This window comes from Cheilinus undulatus, linkage group 5, assembly GCF_018320785.1.
Source record: "Cheilinus undulatus linkage group 5, ASM1832078v1, whole genome shotgun sequence".
NCBI classification, from domain to species: domain Eukaryota; kingdom Metazoa; phylum Chordata; class Actinopteri; order Labriformes; family Labridae; genus Cheilinus; species Cheilinus undulatus.
Window position 1 is genome coordinate 24,027,356 of NC_054869.1, and position 20,796 is coordinate 24,048,151.

The window sequence follows — 20,796 nt, forward strand, 5'->3', positions numbered from 1 at the left end:
TTCAAGCAATATGGGAAAGAAAAAAGATCTCTTTGCTGCTGAAAGCCTCAAATAGTGCAATGCCTTGGAAAAGGAATGAAAACATTAGATATTTCATGAAAAATTAATCGTGATCATCATACTGTGAAGAACACAGATGGGTTCGTGCAGATAAAGGCATAATGAGTCCCACCAACCTCAAGGTGTAGGATCCTCCAGAGGCTTGCAGTCGTGTATAAACCTACTATTCAGCCACCCCTAACCAATGCTCACAAGCAGAAACGGTTGCAGTGGGCCCAGAAATACATGAAGACTCATTTTCAAACTGTCTTGTTTACTGATGAGTGCCGTGCAACCCTGGATGGTCCAGATAGAGGAGTAGTGGATGGTTGGTGGATGGCCATCATGTCCCAATAAGGCTGTGACGTCAGCAAGGAGGTGGCGGAGTCATGTTTTGGGCCGGATTCATGAGGAGAGAACTGTTAGGCCCCTTTAGGGTCCCTGAAGGTGTGAAAATGACCTCGGCAAAGTATATAGAGTTTCTGACTGACCACTTTCTTCCATGGTACAAAAAGAAGAGCAGTGCCTTCTGTAGCAAAATTTTCTTCATGCATGACAATACATCATCTCATGGGCATAAAAGGAGAGGAACTCACAGTGTGGCCCCCATCCTCCCCTGACTTCAACCCTGTTGAGAACCTTTGGAGCATACTCAAGCTAAAGATCTACAGTCATGGATGAAAGTATTGGCACCCCTGGAATTTTTCCAGAAAATACAGCATTTCTCCCAGAAATTGTTGCAATTACAAATATTTTTGGTATACACATGTTTATTTCATTTATGTGCATTGGAGCAATGCTAAAAAAACGAAGAAAAAAGACAAAATTGACATAATTTTACACAAACCTCAAAAAACGGGCCGGACAAAATTGTTGGCACCCTTTTAATACTTTTGTCCATGACTATATGGGGGGGGGAGGCAGATGACATCAAAACAGCAGCTCTGGGAGGCTATTCTGACATCCTGCAAAGAAATTCAAGCAGAAACTCTCCAAAAACTCACGAGCTCAATGGATGCAAGAATTGTGAAGGTGACATCAAAGAAGGGCTCCTATGTTAACATGTAATTTTGCCTGTTAAGATGCTTTTGATTGAAATAGCTTTTGATTTTAGTAAATATGACCTCCTAATGCTGCAAATTCAACAAATAAACACTGTCAGTTATTTACAACCTATAAAATCTTTTAAAACTCTGTTTTGCATAATAATGTTGAACAGTGCATTTTGAGGTTTTTATTAAAAAAAAAAAATGGTTGTCATTATCAAGTTTGTTCAAAAACATTTGAATTGTGCTCTAACGGCTGATAACTTGAAAAATATTCTGTCATTTGCATTAATATTTAGGAAAATAAGAGAAAAATGTCATTTGCTTAATAATGTGGAAAGTGATGTAATAAAAAAAATGCCAAAATGTATTTGAATCTTATATCACATATATTTAAGCATTTTTTCCTGAAAGCTCAGAATACCAAGGTGTCCCAATTAAGAAGGAGTAAAAATAAGATCAATTTTAAAAAATGCATTATTTTTGCCTCTAAATATGGCTAAACCCATATTTATTTATCAAAATCATCAATTTAACAATGAGAAGGTGCATAATTGTGAAAATTTAAATCATGTTTGTGATTGAACCACCTAGCAAACAAGAATATAAAACAAAAAGAAAGAGGACCAACGGCTGAGCCTTGAAGAACACCAGAGTAAAAGGGTGGCTTAAATTAACAAACCACAAAAACACTATGCATAATTCCTATCCATTCAATGTGGTTTAATAATAACCCAAGAACTTCATGAACTTCATGTGAAAGTACAAAGAAAACAGAAGAAAAGGACTTTGTTGTGTTATTTTCTTACTTTTGGCAGAACAGCTGCCCGCAGTTCCTGCAGTGATGACGCCGCTCGGTGAGGGAAAAGCGGACTGTGCAGCCTGAGCAGCTGTCAACCACCTCGTCCTTCACCCAGTGATCGGCTGCCGAGCGACCGGGCTGATCGCTGACTGACCAACTGAAGACTCGACCTCGACCATCGCCTACTAGGATCTTACTGTGATCCCTGCAGAGGATTATCAAAGGAGGATGTTAAACAGAGGGCAGAATGAGGAAAACTTAGGGTGAAAATTAAAGAGCAGACAATAAATTTAAGAGGGGCATTTTCCCATCATAAATATATAATTCCAAAACTCTGGTTTACTGTTAAAGGGAGAATTTGTGAATTAGGCGATGTTTTTTCAACTGATTGTGATTGGTGGAGGATTTTTAATCTTACACCAAAAACAGCCAATGCAGTCTTTATTTAGACTTTTCCACTGTGGTGTACTATACACTATTTTTCCATGGTGTTTTTGTTTGATTTTAAAAGCTTTGTTTTAATGTCTGACATGTTCAGCTCTCGTACTTAGAGATGGCGAGGGATGTGATCTCTGCTGGGTGAGCATTGTCCTTGCGATCAAATGCCGTGTGCATGGTGAGTTTGCTCCGGAACACCAGCTGGCGCTCCCATCTGTAGCCTACGGGAACACAAAAATAAACACTTTTACACTTGCAGTAATCAGATTAGAGGACCTCATTTTGAAGGTCTTTTTTTCAAGTACAGAAAATCACCACTGATTTTTACACTTAAATGTGATTTTTTAATTTGCATAGGTAAGCACACCCACCGGCCCTGAGCTGGTTATACGTGCGTGCGTCCATGGTAGTGGTCTGGAGAGGCTGTGGCACTGAGCTCTGGCTGGGATGAGCCAAGTGAGGGTGGGTAACCTTAGTCTGACCCTCAGAGTAGTTGACGAACACAAAGCCGTCCTTCTCATCGATGCTGAGAGTGTCTGACCAGCGGTGAGAGTCGTCAGAGCTGCTGTCCATTGACCATGAGGCTCCAGGTCGGGCTGAAGGACCTTCAAGGAGGTTTTAATGCCAAACATGTTAGAATCAACAAAGATTCTTTATGTGAACATTTTTAAACAAACAAACTAATGCAAAAAGAAATACAGCAGGAAAGCTACACTGTAAAGATGACCATTGCTGGCAGCAAGCAGAAAAAACACACAGCACCTGCTGAAAAAAAAAAAAGAAACACTAAAATGCTGAACACCTAAATTGTTTTTGACACCTACATATTCCTTAACAGTGATAACCTAGTGAAGATAACTCAACCAACAGGCAGCCTCCATGGTTGAAAAATAAAATTCTAGTCCCTGCAGGAGCACCAAAGGTCACACACAAACCTCATACTAACATATCAACCTATGTCCTAATTGTCTTTACTTCTAGATTTTCTGTGGTATTTATTAGCTATGTAAATTGTGATTTTAATCTTAAAAGTTCAGAAAAACATATCTGCATCATCCAGTTGCTTCTTATTAAGGCTGGACGATTATGGCAAAAATAAAAATCTCGATTAACAGAACATTTTACCTCGATTACGATTAACGAGCGATTAATCCACCGCCAATTTCCAACTCTGTTTTTTCTGTAAATATTTGTGTAATTTGAAAACAAATAGTTGAAAGGAACATACACAGATGAACAGTTTATGGTTATTTACTGAAACATTTGAAATCAAAACACACATCAACTGAAATTAATTTTATTATTTTTTTGCAAAAAGTCAAATTTTCCAAGAAAGGTAAAAAATAAACAACTTGTATTTCTTGCTAACAACATACATAATTGTTATTCTGTTGTATAAAAAAGTAGAAAATAACTGCAGCTCATGCTGCACAGTCTGTGTTTGAGTTTTAGCGGACCGGATGGGATGGTGTCACATGACTAGTACTTCCCTTGGGTTTCCAGCAGGATATGTGCCCTGTGACACCTGGCTTCTTCTCACGTGACTATACAGCCAGTAGTTTGTTTTTAAGGGGTTGGTACACAGGGTTTCCTCCAGGATTTTTTGAAACTGTGGGGGCCCCCCCCTCTGACCCCGGAAATTTGGACATAACATACAGTAACATTACATTATTAAATTCTGTTAAATTAAATAAGTTGGACATGCCACAGAATAAACACACACACACAAAAAAACAATTCAAAAAATGAAAATGATGTTTTTTATGCTTTTACTTTGCCTCCCCCCTTTCAAACATACAAAAACACTTTTAAGATCACACTAATGACAACAGCCTGGGGATATGATTTGAATGAAAGACTCCTATAGTGGGATTCTGCTTTTATTACGTCCTCTTGCAATTATTTCATCCCAGAGGAGCCACAGGTAAGCCTCAGCCAATGAAATTTATTGATATTATAATAACTTATAAACATTTATCATCATGCTTGTTGTCAGACCAACCCACACTCACGGACGGACACACAAACTGTCTTTCCTCTAGTCTGTCACACACACAGACACACACCCAACTGCTCCTGACAGGAGCCTGACAGTCCGTCCCTGTTGTTTTTATCCAGTCTCATATCGTAACAGAAACGAAACTCAAGTTCCGCCAGAGTTTTTACAACAACGAGCTATTTTTTGATCGCTAGCATGTCGTCTCCACCATGAGACACGGTTAATGATGAATATATTTACACGGGTTTACCGCTAATCATCGGATTATAATCAGGTAAGTACTAAACTAAACGAAATTAAAGTTTATCAGCCGTCTGTATGTGACGACAAACAGGAAGTTTAGACTTCGGTGTTCGTTTTTCAAAATAAGTTACACAGCAGTTTAACATTTCATGATTACAATTTCAAACTCTTATTATGGTTCGTAAATGTGTGCAAATATAGACTATATGTTTATATGGATCCATTCATACAATATAATTTAAATTTTTAACCTCTAAAAAGATCATAATTCTGAAGGCATGGCGGCTTTTATTTTGGCGTGGCGGTGCGCCATGATCAATTACATGTAGTGGAAACCCTGGTACATTAGTACAGAGAGAATTACAATGGGAAATACTTGAAATAATTGACACGGCAGGTTTACGTCAGTTAGAGGCTCTAAATGTCGGTTTTGATTATTTTTCCATTAATTGCCCAGCTCCACTTGTAAGTGAGTACTACTTTCTGTACTTGATTCCCTAGTTTAATACTAAAAGTTTGTCACTCTTTTTTCTTCATAAATAAAAAAAATATTGGAGTCCAGAGGCTCCAAAGCAGCTTTTACACTGAGCTCTAAGTGTTTAAGTACAGCTGAATTTTTGCTGAGTACCTCTGGGCCTGTGGACGGTGCTGCCCGGCTGGCTGCCTCCACCTGTTGATGGGTTTCGTGGCGCTTTGGGCTCCTGACTCAGACTGGGCTCATCTCCATCTGACTCGCTGCTGTCGTCATCGCCATTGTGACTCTCACCGCCCTCTGTGAGACAAAGAAGAGTCAAAGATGACGGATTATTTTCTTAACACTGTTTGGTTTTTAAAGAGTTGGATTCAACATCAGATTACTAACAATAATTTTCAGTTTAGCAGCTCTATTTTCCATAAGGTCTCACCAATTTTCTCCTCAGCACAGCAGTCAGGCACGTCTGGCTCTACTGGCTCTGGAGCAGGGGTTTCTGGGACTTGTAGGAACTCCATTCTCCAAAACTGCAGTGTATTTAAATATTTATATATTTAATTAATTGCATAAGAGGGACAACATTTTAATAATTAGGTATAAGGCTACTAAATCTGAGTTATGTTATGGATTTATCATGTTGAGCTCCACTTGAAAAAATTCAAAGATACTATGGAGCTGCTCTTAATTTATCCTTGTAATTTTGTGCGGAAGTTTTCATTTTACCCTGACAACACCGTCTGAGTGCCCCGTGACGATGACATTCTGTGTGTCCCATTCGTTCATCTCAGATACGCAGCAGCACAGAATCTGCTGACTGCGCCCGGTGAAGGTGTTTGCACTGGCGATAGGGCTGCCGTTGATGCTCCATACGTGGATGTACGTGCCCGCACAAGACACAATATCCCCCTGCAGATATTAACACGTTATGTTTACCCTTAAATAAGTGTTTAAGGATCAAGATGTATTTTTTAGTCTATTCTTCAAGCTCACCGTCAGTTCGTTGATACACAGAGCTGAGACAGGCGCTCGGTGTCCCCTGAGCTGCGTGACGAAGGACAGCTTGTTAAGGTCCCAGATGATGCAGGTTCGATCCCGGGAGCCGCTGACAACTATGTGGTATGCTGAAGAAGCTGTCAGACATGTTACGGCGTCTGTGTGACCCAATAATGCCTACAAACACAAGACAAAAAGATGTACTCTGAATCCACAACAGTTAGGAGGGCTTTGTCCTATGAAGTTAGAGGGGAAAGCTTTTCACTGGTGTTTGGATGATCTGTCAAACATTGACAGTTTGTCTGCAACAATCAAGATTCAGTAAGAATAAAAACTGAGAAATACTGATTTAATGTAAGCATGGCTAACATTAGCGTTATTTTTGTATTATGATAATAAAGAAGCATAAAGAGCTGAATAACATAAGTGTGCTCTCATTGCCAGCTCTCAAGCAAATGAAACCTCATTATACCACTAATGTTGTCTAGTCTAATTCATTCAGTGAAGTATTTTCCTTTAAGGCATTGCATTTTTGCACAGCAGTCCAGCAGAATCAGACAGACCTACTGCACATGGGCATTTCTTTTCTGTAAAGGGAAAAAACAAAATACTGTAATTCAGAGTGACAGGACAGAAGCTTCTGGTTGCTTGACCACAGTGTTTCCTTCACAAAGGAGGGAGCTACATTACACTGAGCTACTACTTTTAGCCATTTATCCCAGGGATTGTTAACATAAAATCATAAATGTAATAGCATCAAACAATTTCCTGTTTATCTAGAAACAACTATTTTCATCAGTACTGAGCATTATCTAGAGTCAATAAAGCTAGGTCTTCTGGTTTTATCTTCTGGTATTCCGAAGGGAGGCTACAGCTGACTACCCTCTTTCAGTTTTTATGTTTACAGTACCTAAACATCCAATTTTTGGCAAAAAAACTTGCCTTATTTTGAAGCTCTACATATCAGTGGTGGCCCTGGAACCTGTTCACTGTGTAATATTTGTTAAGTCTTTGATTCTTTTTTTTTTTTTCTTTTTTTTTTCTTTTTTTTTACCTGTTTGAGCATCAGCGACTTGGCCCTTTCCTTGGACGTTCCAGTCTCCCACACACAGATGGCGGTGCTGGTGCCACCAGTGATAACCAGTTTGGGGTTTGGACAGATGGCACAGAGGATCTGACCCCACTCTGAGAGACATTCATACACCACTGAGGCCTGAAACAAGATTGAAGACTAAAGATCAACCACAGGAGCGGTGACATCGGGGTGATTGATTCCTTCTTGGCTGTTTTTGTCAGGTCTATAAATAAAATACTGGCATATGGCACAACCTTTCTTTATACCTTAAAAAACAGCACATAGACTCTTTAAACACTTGACAAAGGTTAGTTCATGCTTGAATAGTACTGAGAGAGCAGTAAAGTTACAGTAGCCTCTACTTCACATTTCCAAATCATTTAAAGTGAGTTTCTCAAGATGCAACGGCCAGATAATTAACAATAACTAGCCATTTGTCTCATATATTTCCCCACACATTTTCACATTTCAGAACCCCACATTAAACCTCTGCCTTCATTGCACACTCAAGTTGAAAAACAAAAAGTGATTTCACTTTTGCTGTTTTGGCCCATTGAACAAATCCTTAAAACTGTTTTACCACTTATGAGACTGTTAGACAGAAGAAAGATATATATTTTTAGACAAATTACAGTTTCTTTGGACCTCTAAACCTGATTCAATGCAAGAAAAATGCATTGAAATACATGTATAAACTGCTGCTGCTGCTGCTGCTGGGCCATTAGGAAGAAAAGTACATTTTAATGACAGCACCAGCAGGGGGAGACATTGTCTTTCACGGTTATTTTAGAGTCACATATCACTTTAAAGGTTTATTAAGCACTGCAACCATAAATCCGACATTTTAACTGTTTAACCCTTTTCTGAAAAATTTTAAAATTTAGAAAAGTAAAAGTGTCCATGTGACATCGGTAAACAAGACGTCACAAGCATATCATGACACCTCCACATGGGACAGAACAGAGGACGATGACACAGGATTGAAGGCACATACCTGTGGTGTCATGGATAACAAGTTTTAAAACTCTCACTGTTATAACAACTGTTACTGACCTTATCAGATTCATAGTTAGCCACACGACAGCTGAGGTCGGCGTAGCCCCAGGCAAAGGTCTTGCTCCAGGTGGGAGGAACCAGAACTTTGTTTTGCTCCACAGCGAGTATCCCCTTATCAGTGCACACAATCTGTCCCACAGGCTCCTTCAGCTCTGTGCAAACGGACACATGAATGCTGAGTTTAGGGGCTTTATCCCAGATAACAACACATGAAACAAACCAAGGAATCAATCTGTGGAAATAAGTTTTCCACCAAAACTTTGGAGAGAACTGAGTGCTTTTTGTTTAGGTCTTGACCACAGGAAAAACTAATGAACTAACATAAGAGATATAACAGTCAATGTGTACCTTTGACTGGTGCTAAAGAAGGTCTGAGATTGTCCAGATGATGGAAGAAGATTTTGTCGCTGTTGGAGCTGGGAGGGACGCTCGCTATGTCACCGTTAGCTTTACTACGAACCCGTTTAGGAGGATGAGGCTTCTTAAACAGCTGAAACACAAACAAAGCACATGATCAGTGACTTAAGAAAAGGGCTGGTCACTTTTAATGTTTTATTTGTCTTTTAATATGTTGTTTGTATTTTAAATATATTTGAAGCTCATGTTAAAACTACCTGACACAAGAATTTATAATTTATAATTAATCAAGTTATATCTCATCTTATCTTATTATGTTTGTGCACTATGGGGAAAATAAGAGGTATCCTGACATGTATGTGATTTTTCTTTAAACTAGCCTAATTTAAAAAAGAAAATTTAGCCCTGATTTTGTCTAAATAGGACAAAATAACACAAAGAAGCCTTTCTCCTGCTGAGTTTGTTAGCCATTTACCTGGCCAAAATACAGGATGGAAAGGACATTCAAAGTGATCTTTTCTGTCTGTTTTAGAGACCATTAAATACAATGAGAAATTCTGTAATACAGCATAATTAAAACACCAAGGCTACACCATTTGTCAGTTAAAATGTTTGGTAAAATGATGAAAAAAGTTAAAAATATATTTTTCATTTGCAGATGATAAAAAGCTGGCCTGAAGGTAATTATGGCCCGCTGAAGATGTCATCAATCTATCAACAATGCACTTGTAGCAAATACCACAACTGCTGATAAAAAGGGACTGTGATTTATGATTGTATTATTCAGAACTATCAGTATACTACATAAAGTAATGACTTTACATAAAATAAACATTCAAAATCAAGTGCAACTAAGTCCTGCACAGGCAGACAATAAAATACAAAGGGTAAAAAACTTGCAAGATCACAAGACAGTTATGTTGGATGCCACATAATGAAATAAAAAGAGATAAATAAATAACAGAAGTAAAAGCCCTAAAACAAAATACAGTTTTGGAAAATGAAATGAAGAGGATATTGACCCAACTCATCTGAGGTCTTCTGACTGAAAATTCTAAAACTGACTTTGTCTTCAGAGGTGGAAAAATTCACTACTATTAAGTAAAAATACAGTTATGTTGGTTAATATTTACTTGAGTAAAGGGCTGGTTCATAAATCTACTCAAGTAAAAGTACAAGTATTTAATTCAAAGTTTACTTTAAGAACTGAGTAGACAGTGAGGAGTTGTAAAGTAAAATATGACCTTTCCTTACTGGCAAGAATAACAAGAGAATAGATAGAGTCACACCTCTAATAACATAGAATGCATAGCAAATTTGACAGTGTTAATTCAACCCATATGGATTTAAAATTAACACTAAAGTGTCCTTTGAGATCACCTAAAGTCAAGATGGAAACTCAAACTCGGTGGATAACTTCATTCATGGTGCAAATGAGTCTTCCATCAAAAACTACTTTCCACTAGAAACATGAGCAAAAGTACAAACACTGATGGATAAACACTAACAAATAAATAAGACCATTTCACTAAGAATGGAGCTAAAATTACACTTTAGGACTTAAAATCAATCCAAATGTTTGCCCAGTCCAGTTTCTGCTGTGTACATCAGCTGTTCTGGGATGTGACATGGAATCATTCTCTGTATGTGCTACTGTGTCCTCTACAGAGGTGGAAAAGGTACAAGAGCATTGTATTAAAGTAAAAGTACAGTTAATCTGGTTAAAACTTACTCAAGTAGAAGTAAAAGCACTTATTTCTGTTTGTCTTAAGTGTTAAGTATACTCATACTAATGTAATACTTCCGGCATCATTTCTAATCAAGATCTGGTTGTAAAAGTGTGGCTAATATTTTTGGTAAAAAGTCTGTTTTGCGATATAAGCATGGTGGTAAAAACAGTTGCAGTTGTGGTTTCTATTGATAGCAGCAGAACAACTTTGGTGAAATAATCTTTAAAGGAATCTCTAAATCAGCATCAACTGCTTCCAACGATGAGTTCAGATATTAATCATTATCTAACCTGTTTTGGGATTTGTCCAAAGTTGTTGATGAAGCCAATGGTAGCAGTCTCTTTCAGTGGATCGTTAATATTGTAGATGTCCACCTGACCTTCGTAGAAAAGATGATGGAAGACATTTACAGCATCCACAGCGGGCGGACCCTGCTGCTTATAGCCAAATATCAGGTCGATCCATTCGTGGAGGTGAGCAGAAACGTAGTCACACTCCAATGCCTGCAGCCGAAGGAAAGAAGGAGAGTTAACTCACAGACACACTGATATAAATTGTCACTGGTGCTACTGGGTTCATTTCTCACCTCTCTGTGGACTCTGATGAACTCCCGCGGGTCACCCTTCGCCCAAGGTGGCAGAATAACGTCGCCCAGTTTGGTGCCATTCTGTTTGGCTCCTAGACGATAAAAACAACAGTAGGAAAACACAACTTCAGAGAATGCATTTACTTTTGTTGGTCAGTTTGAGTAACTGTTCATGGTTCCTGACACAGACCCAGGTCAAAGTTGTTGGAGTTGAGCAAGAACTCTGGCAAGTAGAAGAACTCGGGGATGAGCTCCTTCACATCAGCCATGTTGTGTTTGGAGGCAGACAGCCAGGCTTCACGCACGCTGTGGAACATCCTGTCAGCCAAGTCAAAATGGCCTCCCTGGTAATCGCAAAAACACACACTTAGACCGGCTTATTATCATGTTTGAAGGCTTAAAATCTGCCAAAAGCTAAAAACAATAATTGTAGTATAAACTGAAAATACTGTATGATGCAGGCTTTTTTCATTAAATCCTTTTGTGATTTTTCAGGGTTTTCTGCAGACACAGAAGGTTGTCTTAGGTCAAACCTGAAGTCTGAGGAAAATCTGTGTGAAAGGCTCCATCCGGACCAGGTAAGAGGCAACGATCATGGCTGAGGAGTAGTGGGTGCCATAGTGGTACGCTGGAGTTTCACCTGGTAAAACAAAAAAAAGATCTTAAAGAAAGCACAACATTAAATCTCTAAAGCGCTTGAAGAGAAAACTGTAGCAACACGTGGCCTGTTGGCTCTGATATCTCACCATTGGGGTCTTCCCAGTCTTTGTACCTCTTCTTGTACTGCGTCAGTCTGTCGTCGGTTTGTGCGCCCATCGGTTTGGCGAGGTTACGGAAAGTCTTGGGGTTGTTCAGGTCCAGTTCCTGGTAAATATTCATAAAAACAAGTGAGCGTTGTAATGAAATGTACATGTATGTTTTTGTTCTCATGTTAAAAACTTTGAATTCTGCTGATGTTATGCCTGTTATAACCTCTGAGTCGAAGTCGGCAAGGATCCAAGGGAAGACGGGGTACTGCATAAGGTCGTTGTAGGATCTTCCTGCCAGTGTGTTCAGATGCATCAGGTACTGGAAATTACTGATCTCTCCTCGCTGAAAAACAGATGAACACATCAGTGAGGGTGAAACAATTTTATTATGTGATTTCAAACTTAACAATAGAGAACAGAACAATACAGCTTCTTACCTCCCATCTCTGAGTCACTGACTTTTCACCGACCAGCGTACTGAGGAGTCCAGACCTGGCAAACACAGGAACAGACAGGGTTTTTAGTTAAAAGAGATTGTTCTATTTATATATAACCTTGAGTACATTCTCAATAAACATTTGTACCCCAACATTTCAAGCCAGGTGGAGAGATATTGAACTCCGCAGTATGAATACGCCCCCAGTTCCTGAAGTGATAGCCCATCAAAATCTAATCAGACTTTTAGATACTGTACAAAATCTCTTGATAACCCCAGTTAAAGACATGGAACTATAAGAGAAGACTATAAACTACAGGTACATCTAAAAAAATTAGAATATCATGAAAAAGTTCAATATTTTTGTCACTATTTACTGAAAGTGAAACCCATATATTATATAGACTTGTTACACATAGAGTGAAATATTTCAAGCCTTTATTTCTTGAAATGTTGATGATTATGGCTTACAGATAAGAAAACCCAAAATTCAGTGTCTCAAAAAAATAGAAAATTACATAAGATAAAAAAAAGGATTTTTTAAACAGAATTGTCAGGCTTCTGAAAAGTATATTCATTTCTTTGCCTTCAATACTTGGTTCGGCCTCCTTTTGCATGAATTACTGCATCAATGCGGCGTAACATGGAGGCGATCAGCCTGTGGCACTGCTCAGGTGTAATGGAAGCCCATGTGTGAAAATGCCCCCCCCTCCAAATTACAAACAGAAGTAAATATGCATCCATTATTTGGGAAAAGGCATTAAAGACAAAAATAAAAAATATTTAAAAACAATTTTGAATATGAATCTTCACACATAAAATAATTCATCACATTCAGAAGTAGTCAAATGTATTTAGTGGGCAGACAACCCTTTATGAGAATGTATCAGAGAGAAAGTCCTACCCCTGTTCCACGCTGGTGTTGGGTCTCTGTCCTGACACAGACTCTGAGCTGTCGGCAAGTGAAGGCACCACCGCCAAGAACCTGCAGGGAATTCATATGAAAATGAAAACTTTAAAAAAGGTCATTCAAAAAAATCATTTCTCTTTTTATGTCTCAGATAACCAACTGTAGCCTGATAAAATTATATAGCAGTTATTACTGTAATCTTCTAAAAGTAGACTGATTGTTGTTAAAAATTAAAGCCTGTCTGCAGCTCAAGTAGAGAGAGCATCAGAAGTGAGCCAACAACGCTCCACAGAGGAACTGGCATAATTTGAAATAATGTTAAATATTTGAATGTTTAAAACAACAGTTTAGATAATATCAATGTTACTTTAAGACTCCTTTTGATGTAAAACTCCTATAATGTCAACATTTTCTCTCACATTCGACCATGAGATCAGGTAAGAGTTTAGCCGACATGACACTTCTACCCTGAAAAAATCTCTTATTTGATTCAACAGCAAGATATGCCTGATGCTCGAATAAAATTGATTGGACACAACTGATAAACATTGATGACTGACATCTGTTCATATCACATAATTTGGCCAGTTGCCAATATTTGTAATCATGGCCAATATCCGTTCATACAGAAACCCTAATAAAAAAATTTCATTGAGACAGAGCAGCCTTCTGAGTATGTCTGCAAAGTAACATTAAACTCCTCAAAGATAAGACCTTTTAAACTCAGACTGATAATTTCATTTTCACTTTAATGTGTGAATTTAAAATTGGTAATGGTCTTAAAATCCCATATTGGCTGGGCTCTAAAGAGGCTTTATAACAGGGATACAATCCCTTTTAAGATTTCATTTTATCACATTTATGTTAAACCCTCTTTTCGGCAAATTAACTGGATACTGACAGCAACATTAAGTGAATTATTGCTACTCTGAGGGATGAAAAAGAGGAAAAAAATATTCAGTCTCTTGAAAACTATTCAGTCACTGGTAAGCAGCAGTAGCTGCCTGTATCCTGGGCTCTGCTTCAATGTTCATGTTCAGTACCTTTGGTAAACTTTGTTGCGGACTCCTTTCTGGAACGCTAACAAGTAGTTTCTCCCATCAGCTGAGAAGACTTCCACTGCCATGGGCTGAGAGGTAATGACAAGAGAGCATAATCACAAGAAGAGGAGTTAATCACTAGACCAAGAAGAAGGTATGCTATAGCATGAAAAATTACCCCAAAACATTTCAACCAGCTCATTATATCTCCAAATGTCTTCAGTGAAATAGGTAAAGTATTCACTGGAGCCTGTAGCATTCATATGAATGTGTTTGTGCATGCCTGACGAGTGCATACTGACCTGTAGCAGATAGCGTCTCTTGTGAACTTCCTTGATGTCTTCATAGGCGAAGATGCTGCAGGTTCTCTTCAGCTGGCTCTGTCCTTGTCTCGCTCCTCTGGGGATGATCGCCTCATGCATACTAGGCACAGATAATCAGCTTTTTACTTCATTTTATCTCAGAAGGTTCAAGTTCACATTTTAGAGCTTTTATGTAGGTAAAAGGAATATGCAGTTGTTCTCCACAATGCTTAAGATTGCTGCAGCTTCTTAAAGGGAAACTGAGCAAATTCTCAATCTTAACTTATCAGAGTAAAGTTTATGGCATTAAAACTCCTGCACAATCTCTGATGTGTCATGAGTCACAGCAAAGCTAAAAAACCTTTTTCTTGCCCCATAAAGTTCATTCATAAGTTGTTTGTTTGTAGAACCAAAGTTAATTTATCTCAGATTTTTTACATTCCTGTTTAGCCTGATTTGCAGAGCAGCAATTAAATGGCACGACAACAAATCAGTACAAAGGAAGAGTACAGTTGACTTTTCTTTTTTAAGGTTCCTTGATTCAAGTCAAAAATCAAACTGCCAAAAAGCCTGTGCGGCTTGTATGCTTGCATTCTGGTACATACACACTACAAAGGGGAGTATTTGTCTCTATCAGTACAGCACAGACTATGGTTTCTGTGTGGGTAAATTCACCCTCAAAAATACCTGGACTGTCAAAGAAAAACAAAATAAAATACAATTTAAGTACCAAAGTGCTCCCATCTTAAATATGATACTATAAATAAAACTAATATTTTATACAAAAGCACAGGAGTAAAGAAATGATAACTCACTCAGGATAAACAAAGATAAATCTACATTATTAAAACAATAATGTCAATTCTTCAGACTGTCAACTGAGATGTCTTTAAAAGCTTGATTCAATCTAGTTAAGAAGTCATAAAAAATTACTTTCATATACATTTTTGACAAACTAAAACTATGAGATGATAAATGATTATCCTCAGGATCGTCTTTAAGATTGACAGCTATTCTGACTGAATCTTTATTCCACCTCTCCCTGAGACTATGTCGTAATTGTGCGAAGGCTCATGAGAAGGCAAAACAGTAACACATCGGAGGGAAACACGATGAAATCACAGAAGCAGCTGTTGGCTATTTTCATGTTTAGCCTCAAAGGACAAGACTGAGTGAGTTCCCTTAAAAAAGATAAATATGTAATGTCTCTACTGAGTTTGGACGCATGCTCCTTCAGAGGCATTACATCACTCTGTCAGCAGAAAGTCCCTCTGCAGCACCCAGAGGAATGATGTCATCTACAACTGAACAAGGAGGGTACAGTAAGTGTGCCATGTGCCAGCTGCAGCCTCCAAAATGTATCCAGGTGTAATGATGTAGCCAGTGTTTCCTGCATGGATGTAAAGTTATAGAAAGAAAGGCACAGGCTTACTTTGGGGGCAGCGTGTCGATGTCTCTGATCTCGCGGGACATGGTCATGGTGTAGCCGTCGATTACATAAAAGTGCTCTTTTCCAAACAGCAGCAGACCCTCGCTCGTGTCCAGACCCTGAACCCTGGCACAGCGGTACATGTGCTGGATCTGTAACAAAGAGTTTGAAAACAAGAAAAACTCAATTTAAGTTCAGAGAGAGCAGCTTTATATGAAAAGTCCCATTCAAATTACTCCTGGCAAAAAATTTAGAGGACAAAACAAAAGAGCCAGGGGGTGTGATTCCCCTCACTGAGTAACAGCAGATGGAGTAAACTTGATGAAACGATTTAAACCCTGTGCTGCAGGTGAGCTGTTTAGTGGTCTTGGGAAATGTGCCTGTTATTTTTACTCATTATAAACAAAGAGTAAGTATAAGGCAGACCCCCAAAACCAAAGTGGACTCAGTCTACATATCATTTGTCTTAAATATTAAAGTATTTTGAAGGTTGTATTTTCTTCAGAGCTAAAGAAGACACCTAAATGTGTGCTTTAAAACCATAGTTAAACAGCAGTTTTTAAGATTTTGTTTTATTAGTTATTTAGAACAACATTGTATTCTCATGCTGCTCTATAAAGGGAAAATGTTGATTAATTCTATGAAAAAATAAATCTATAAAAGGACATTTGTATATTCCCTAAAATGCTTAAAATGCGACAAAACTGAACTGAAAATACTGGCTCTCATAACTGATATAGAAATGTACAACACTGGCAGGAAAATAAAAGAGAAATGAGATCTTTCACAATGAAATGACAGTAAACTCTACATTAATCTTGATATAAAATTTGCCGTAATGCTGAAAGGACACTGTAATCCTTCAATTGTTGAGTCATATGTTTGTGTTTCCACTTTCTGACCTTCTCTCCCTCCTCTAGAAGGCGCAGCAGGGACGTGTTGTCAGTCCTCTGCTCCTCCTCTGGGCCTCCTGACTCGAGCAGCTGATCCTGAAGCTGCTCCTGACTGTCCTCATCCGCTCCGTCTGCTGTGGAGCGAGACCTCTTCAGAGGAGCCTTCACCAACCCTTAAAAGACAGAGAACAGAAACAGATGTTAGAGAGGATTTACTGTAGAAATAACACAAGAAGAAGAATAGGATCTGCTCTTCTTGTCATAGTACCTTTAACCCTTGCTATGGTGTCCTCTCCGTGCTCGGGCTCATGCTGTGTGGTTTCTCCTTCTGTGTTGTGCTCCACAGAGTGCTGATACATACCGGGGTTTCCAGACAGCAGGCGCATGTAGTACTCCTTACTGTCATAGCTAATGGCACGCCGATATCGCAGAGGTTTCTAGGGAGAAAAAAGTAAAGTTAGTGTACCATAAATGCCATTTTTTAGAGCTGTGTGAAGCATCCTGTCAGAGACAGCTTGCACAAGTTTGAGATTAGCATATTTTACAAGAGCCAGCGAATTTATTTTTGCAGATTTCCAAACCAAAGTACAAAGTGGACAGAATACTTGATACGAGCAAAAGTTTATACACGATACGAATAGATTTGAAGGTCAACATCCGCTTCTAAGACCATCTGTAATATTAACCAGCATCATCTGTAAAACCAACAGTTGTCAGTGTTCATGCCAATCACATCATTTGTACTTAATTTTAAGTCAATGATTTTATGTTGAATAGAAAACAATTTTAAAGTGAGTAAAATACAAGAACAACAAACGTTTACATGACCATGTTCATACATTAACCACACAGCAAAACATTTGCAAACAGCAAAACCAAATATCACCCCTGTTGGCAAAGCGTAAGACACTTTTTAACCTGCCCGTGCATAAAGGACACACGAACGCCCTAAACTCCACAGCAAATATAATTATCAGATTTAAGAAGGAGATGAAACAACAGGACTCATATGATGCTTCATCTGTTAGTGCCTCACAGCTTTCTGCTTTTACCATCATGCAGTCACAAGAACAAAGTTAGTTTATCTGATGACTTCAGAGAGATACCTCGGCACGTTCAAGAACCCCAGCCAGAGCTGAGGGGATCAGAGGCACCAAAGGGGGGCAGGCAGGTGACTAGAGAGTATCAAAGACAAAAAATGAGGATTTCTGATACCACCATTCTGAATTTTGCACATTAATGCTATTTTTTTTTCTCTTAATATCTTTCAACAGCCATTTAGACAATAGAGCACAACTATAATTGTGTTTGTTTGGAATACTGTTGACCAAGTTACTACTGACCATTTAGCTAAAATACTCAAGACTGAGTGTCAGAACCCCATATATGTTTTAATAATGCATTTACATCAGAGACAAGGAGACTTATGACCTAATCCTACTGGGAAGATCTTCCTACATGATCAATTTATGGTCAAAGATTTATTTACAATACATCATAGTGGTAACTTTTCTCATTCACCTGGGCCTAGTTTTTTTGTTATCAAGACCTCCTATTAATCATCTCTGAGCAACATAACCAGCTGAGTTCAGTTTGTGTTTTGTGCTTTAAGAGGCTGAGCTGTGTCTCCCCATCAAATAAATCACTGCTGAGTGGGGAGACACGTGTTGGCAAACAGAGTGGAGGGTTTATTTATACAAATAAAGCTATATTTATCTCTTTTGTGAAGCACCGGCTGCCAGTGGCACTTTCTCACAGGATGATGATCATCACATCCAAGAGCTATATTTAGGAAGAGCTATTCTGGAAAGTTCACTGCCACTCTCTGTAGGGGAGCGGACAAAAGTAAACACCTAATAAAGGACATACGCTTTAAAATGATCCTTGGACTCTATTTTTTCTGTATAGATAAATTTTTTCGAGAGAAGTCATTTTTGAAAGCTTTTTTTTAGTGTTTTAAAGTCAGCTGTTTCAGTAAGGCTCAATATCATTGGGAGAGGTAGGACCCTGCAATTTATCTTACTCCCACATCTGAATTAATTACCTGTGCAGGGTTGGTGTTTGGCTCCGTCTCAGGGATGTATGGGTAGTGGATGTAGAACATGTCATTACGGACCATCTTCTTCCTCATCCTGCAGGGCCCTTCAGTCATCTCCAGCATAAACTTATCCAGGTGGGACCCGATGGGTGGCCCCCAGAGACCCCGTTCACGTAGCAGCTCATACTCAATGGACGCCCACTCCTCAGTCACATACTTCAGGGCGTTTTGCTGCCGCTGGGTGATGGAGGGATGGATGTATGAGGTGTGAGTCACTTTAATAATTCTGCTTTGAATATGCATGCTGACACAAGTGATAAACCAGCGTGAACAAACAACTCTGTGTATTTATTTGACACCTTTAAACAAACAGAAATATTTAGAATAGTACAATATTCTCAAGATTTTCAACTTGCAATATGCTCATTATAGACAAAATAATATAAAGGGATCTAAAGCCTACTTCAATCTAGGATCTAATGCATGAGAATAAGGCTCAACAGTAACGGTTCTTAAAAACAAGGCATGACCCAGAGCTGAGTAAGTGGACATGGGCCTGGGTTATAAGAAATGTTATACAGGATGTTATGGCGGAGGGAATTTAAAGTACATTTATAAAAACTCTATTAAGAAAAAAAAAGCAAAAATGTCAAATGCAAGATTGCTTGGCAGTAAAAGAACTAGAATGGCTGTCTGAGGCTGCAGACCCACGCCTAAGCAGTGCCACCGAGCAACTTAGGCTCCGATTGATTACTATGGTGTTCAAAATTGAAATAATAAATTAATAAATAATTAAATAATAAATTTGAAGTCTGAGAAAAACCGAATGGGTGCGCAAATCATCACCAAAACTAATTGATTCTTCACTGTCATCATCCCAATATTCCCTGAAAGTTTGGTGAAAATCCGACTTTCCATTTCAAGTTATCTTGTACACATACAAACAAAGAAACAAAGATACGGAACCCTTTACATAACCCCCTGCCGATTTCATTGGCGTGGGTAAATATATTTTGGATATCAACATAAATTTACCACTGACAAGTTCTAAATGATATGCTGTGTGTGTTTTTTTCCCCTGGCCCTACCTCACATAGACACTCACATAGACCTCATCAGAGATAAAAGCAATATAAAAACCATTGATCCAAACTTGTACTGAGACAATAACATACGAAAAATAAGGATGACTAATTTTCTTCACTGTATCCCTAGTATAAACATAATCATAATTACCTCTTGATATTCTTTGTACTGCATGGCCACCAGGTCTCGTACAACAGCGATATGTGTGAACATCCACTGGAAAGTTTCCTGTAAATCACAAAGAAGTGATTGTGATGAAACAAAGGTGTTCTTTACATGTGATTCAGCAGTGCAGTGACTGTTATAATAATCATTCATACCTGTGCAGAGAGGCTGTTCTTGTTCAGGCTGTTCTCCTTCTTATTGCGTCGAACGCCCGTTAGTTTGGAGAGGGCGAAACCACTGCTGACTCGGGACAGTTTGGACTGAGTCGCCGGAGCCACTGCCTCACCCCGACTGATACACTTCTTCTCGTGTGCTGAACATTAGAAAGGACAATAAGAGAATTAAAGTCCCTGTAAAGAAATTTTAAAAATCTGTATTGTAGATTTGTTGTATGACATACACCTGTGTTATAAACCACCAGGCCAAATTTCAGTCATGAAAAACATCTCTGAGTTCATAAATTAAATTTCAAAATAAAATTAAAAAGAGTCCATAGTATCTGCTCAAGGATGGTGTGAAAGTGTTAATTGATTGTACTGAAGCTAAACCCACTCACGAGAAATACAATCTTCACTTAAATAAAAAAAAATGCTGCAACCCCACCAGAGGACTATCAGTCAGCTCTGCTGCTATGTTGCAACTCTCTTTTTTAAGCCACATTATGTCCTGACAGGCTGACAATTTTATTTAACTCTTCAGGTATCCCTTATATCTTATTTTCTGAGTTATGCAAAGTTATGTTTCTCTCCCGTTTATGAGATTTTGTTTAGCTGTTGCTGAAAACACTCAATTTCCTGATGCTACTTCTCAAAATAAAAGTATTCAATGATGATTAACATTGGAGACTCTTACTCTCTTATTTTGACAGCCTTGGCAAGAAAAGAAATTGTCTATTGTCAAATACTTTACCGA

At 38.5% G+C, this 20,796-nt stretch overlaps 1 protein-coding gene across 6 annotated transcripts in view; it reads right to left on the reverse strand.

Moving 5' to 3' along the window:
• wdfy3 (WD repeat and FYVE domain containing 3) overlaps nt 1-20,796 on the reverse strand; it is a 146,462-nt gene that overhangs the window by 3,535 nt on the left and 122,131 nt on the right. For 5 of the 6 annotated variants that reach the window (XM_041787217.1, XM_041787219.1, XM_041787215.1 and 2 more), the window contains 27 exons: nt 20,040-20,197; nt 19,870-19,947; nt 18,640-18,870; nt 17,702-17,770; nt 16,864-17,032; nt 16,605-16,768; nt 15,706-15,854; nt 14,274-14,394; nt 13,975-14,060; nt 12,926-13,006; nt 12,023-12,077; nt 11,809-11,928; nt 11,583-11,700; nt 11,370-11,476; nt 11,027-11,180; nt 10,837-10,928; nt 10,541-10,753; nt 8,512-8,653; nt 8,161-8,315; nt 7,087-7,245; nt 6,030-6,209; nt 5,763-5,945; nt 5,473-5,566; nt 5,196-5,339; nt 2,697-2,930; nt 2,435-2,546; nt 1,895-2,092 (listed from right to left, as the gene is read on the reverse strand). In XM_041787217.1, coding sequence (XP_041643151.1) covers nt 1,895-2,092; nt 2,435-2,546; nt 2,697-2,930; nt 5,196-5,339; nt 5,473-5,566; nt 5,763-5,945; nt 6,030-6,209; nt 7,087-7,245; nt 8,161-8,315; nt 8,512-8,653; nt 10,541-10,753; nt 10,837-10,928; nt 11,027-11,180; nt 11,370-11,476; nt 11,583-11,700; nt 11,809-11,928; nt 12,023-12,077; nt 12,926-13,006; nt 13,975-14,060; nt 14,274-14,394; nt 15,706-15,854; nt 16,605-16,768; nt 16,864-17,032; nt 17,702-17,770; nt 18,640-18,870; nt 19,870-19,947; nt 20,040-20,197 — 3,766 coding nt within the window. The remainder of the gene's footprint in view (nt 1-1,894; nt 2,093-2,434; nt 2,547-2,696; nt 2,931-5,195; nt 5,340-5,472; nt 5,567-5,762; nt 5,946-6,029; nt 6,210-7,086; nt 7,246-8,160; nt 8,316-8,511; nt 8,654-10,540; nt 10,754-10,836; nt 10,929-11,026; nt 11,181-11,369; nt 11,477-11,582; nt 11,701-11,808; nt 11,929-12,022; nt 12,078-12,925; nt 13,007-13,974; nt 14,061-14,273; nt 14,395-15,705; nt 15,855-16,604; nt 16,769-16,863; nt 17,033-17,701; nt 17,771-18,639; nt 18,871-19,869; nt 19,948-20,039; nt 20,198-20,796) is intronic. The other variant, XM_041787218.1, reaches the window with a different exon arrangement.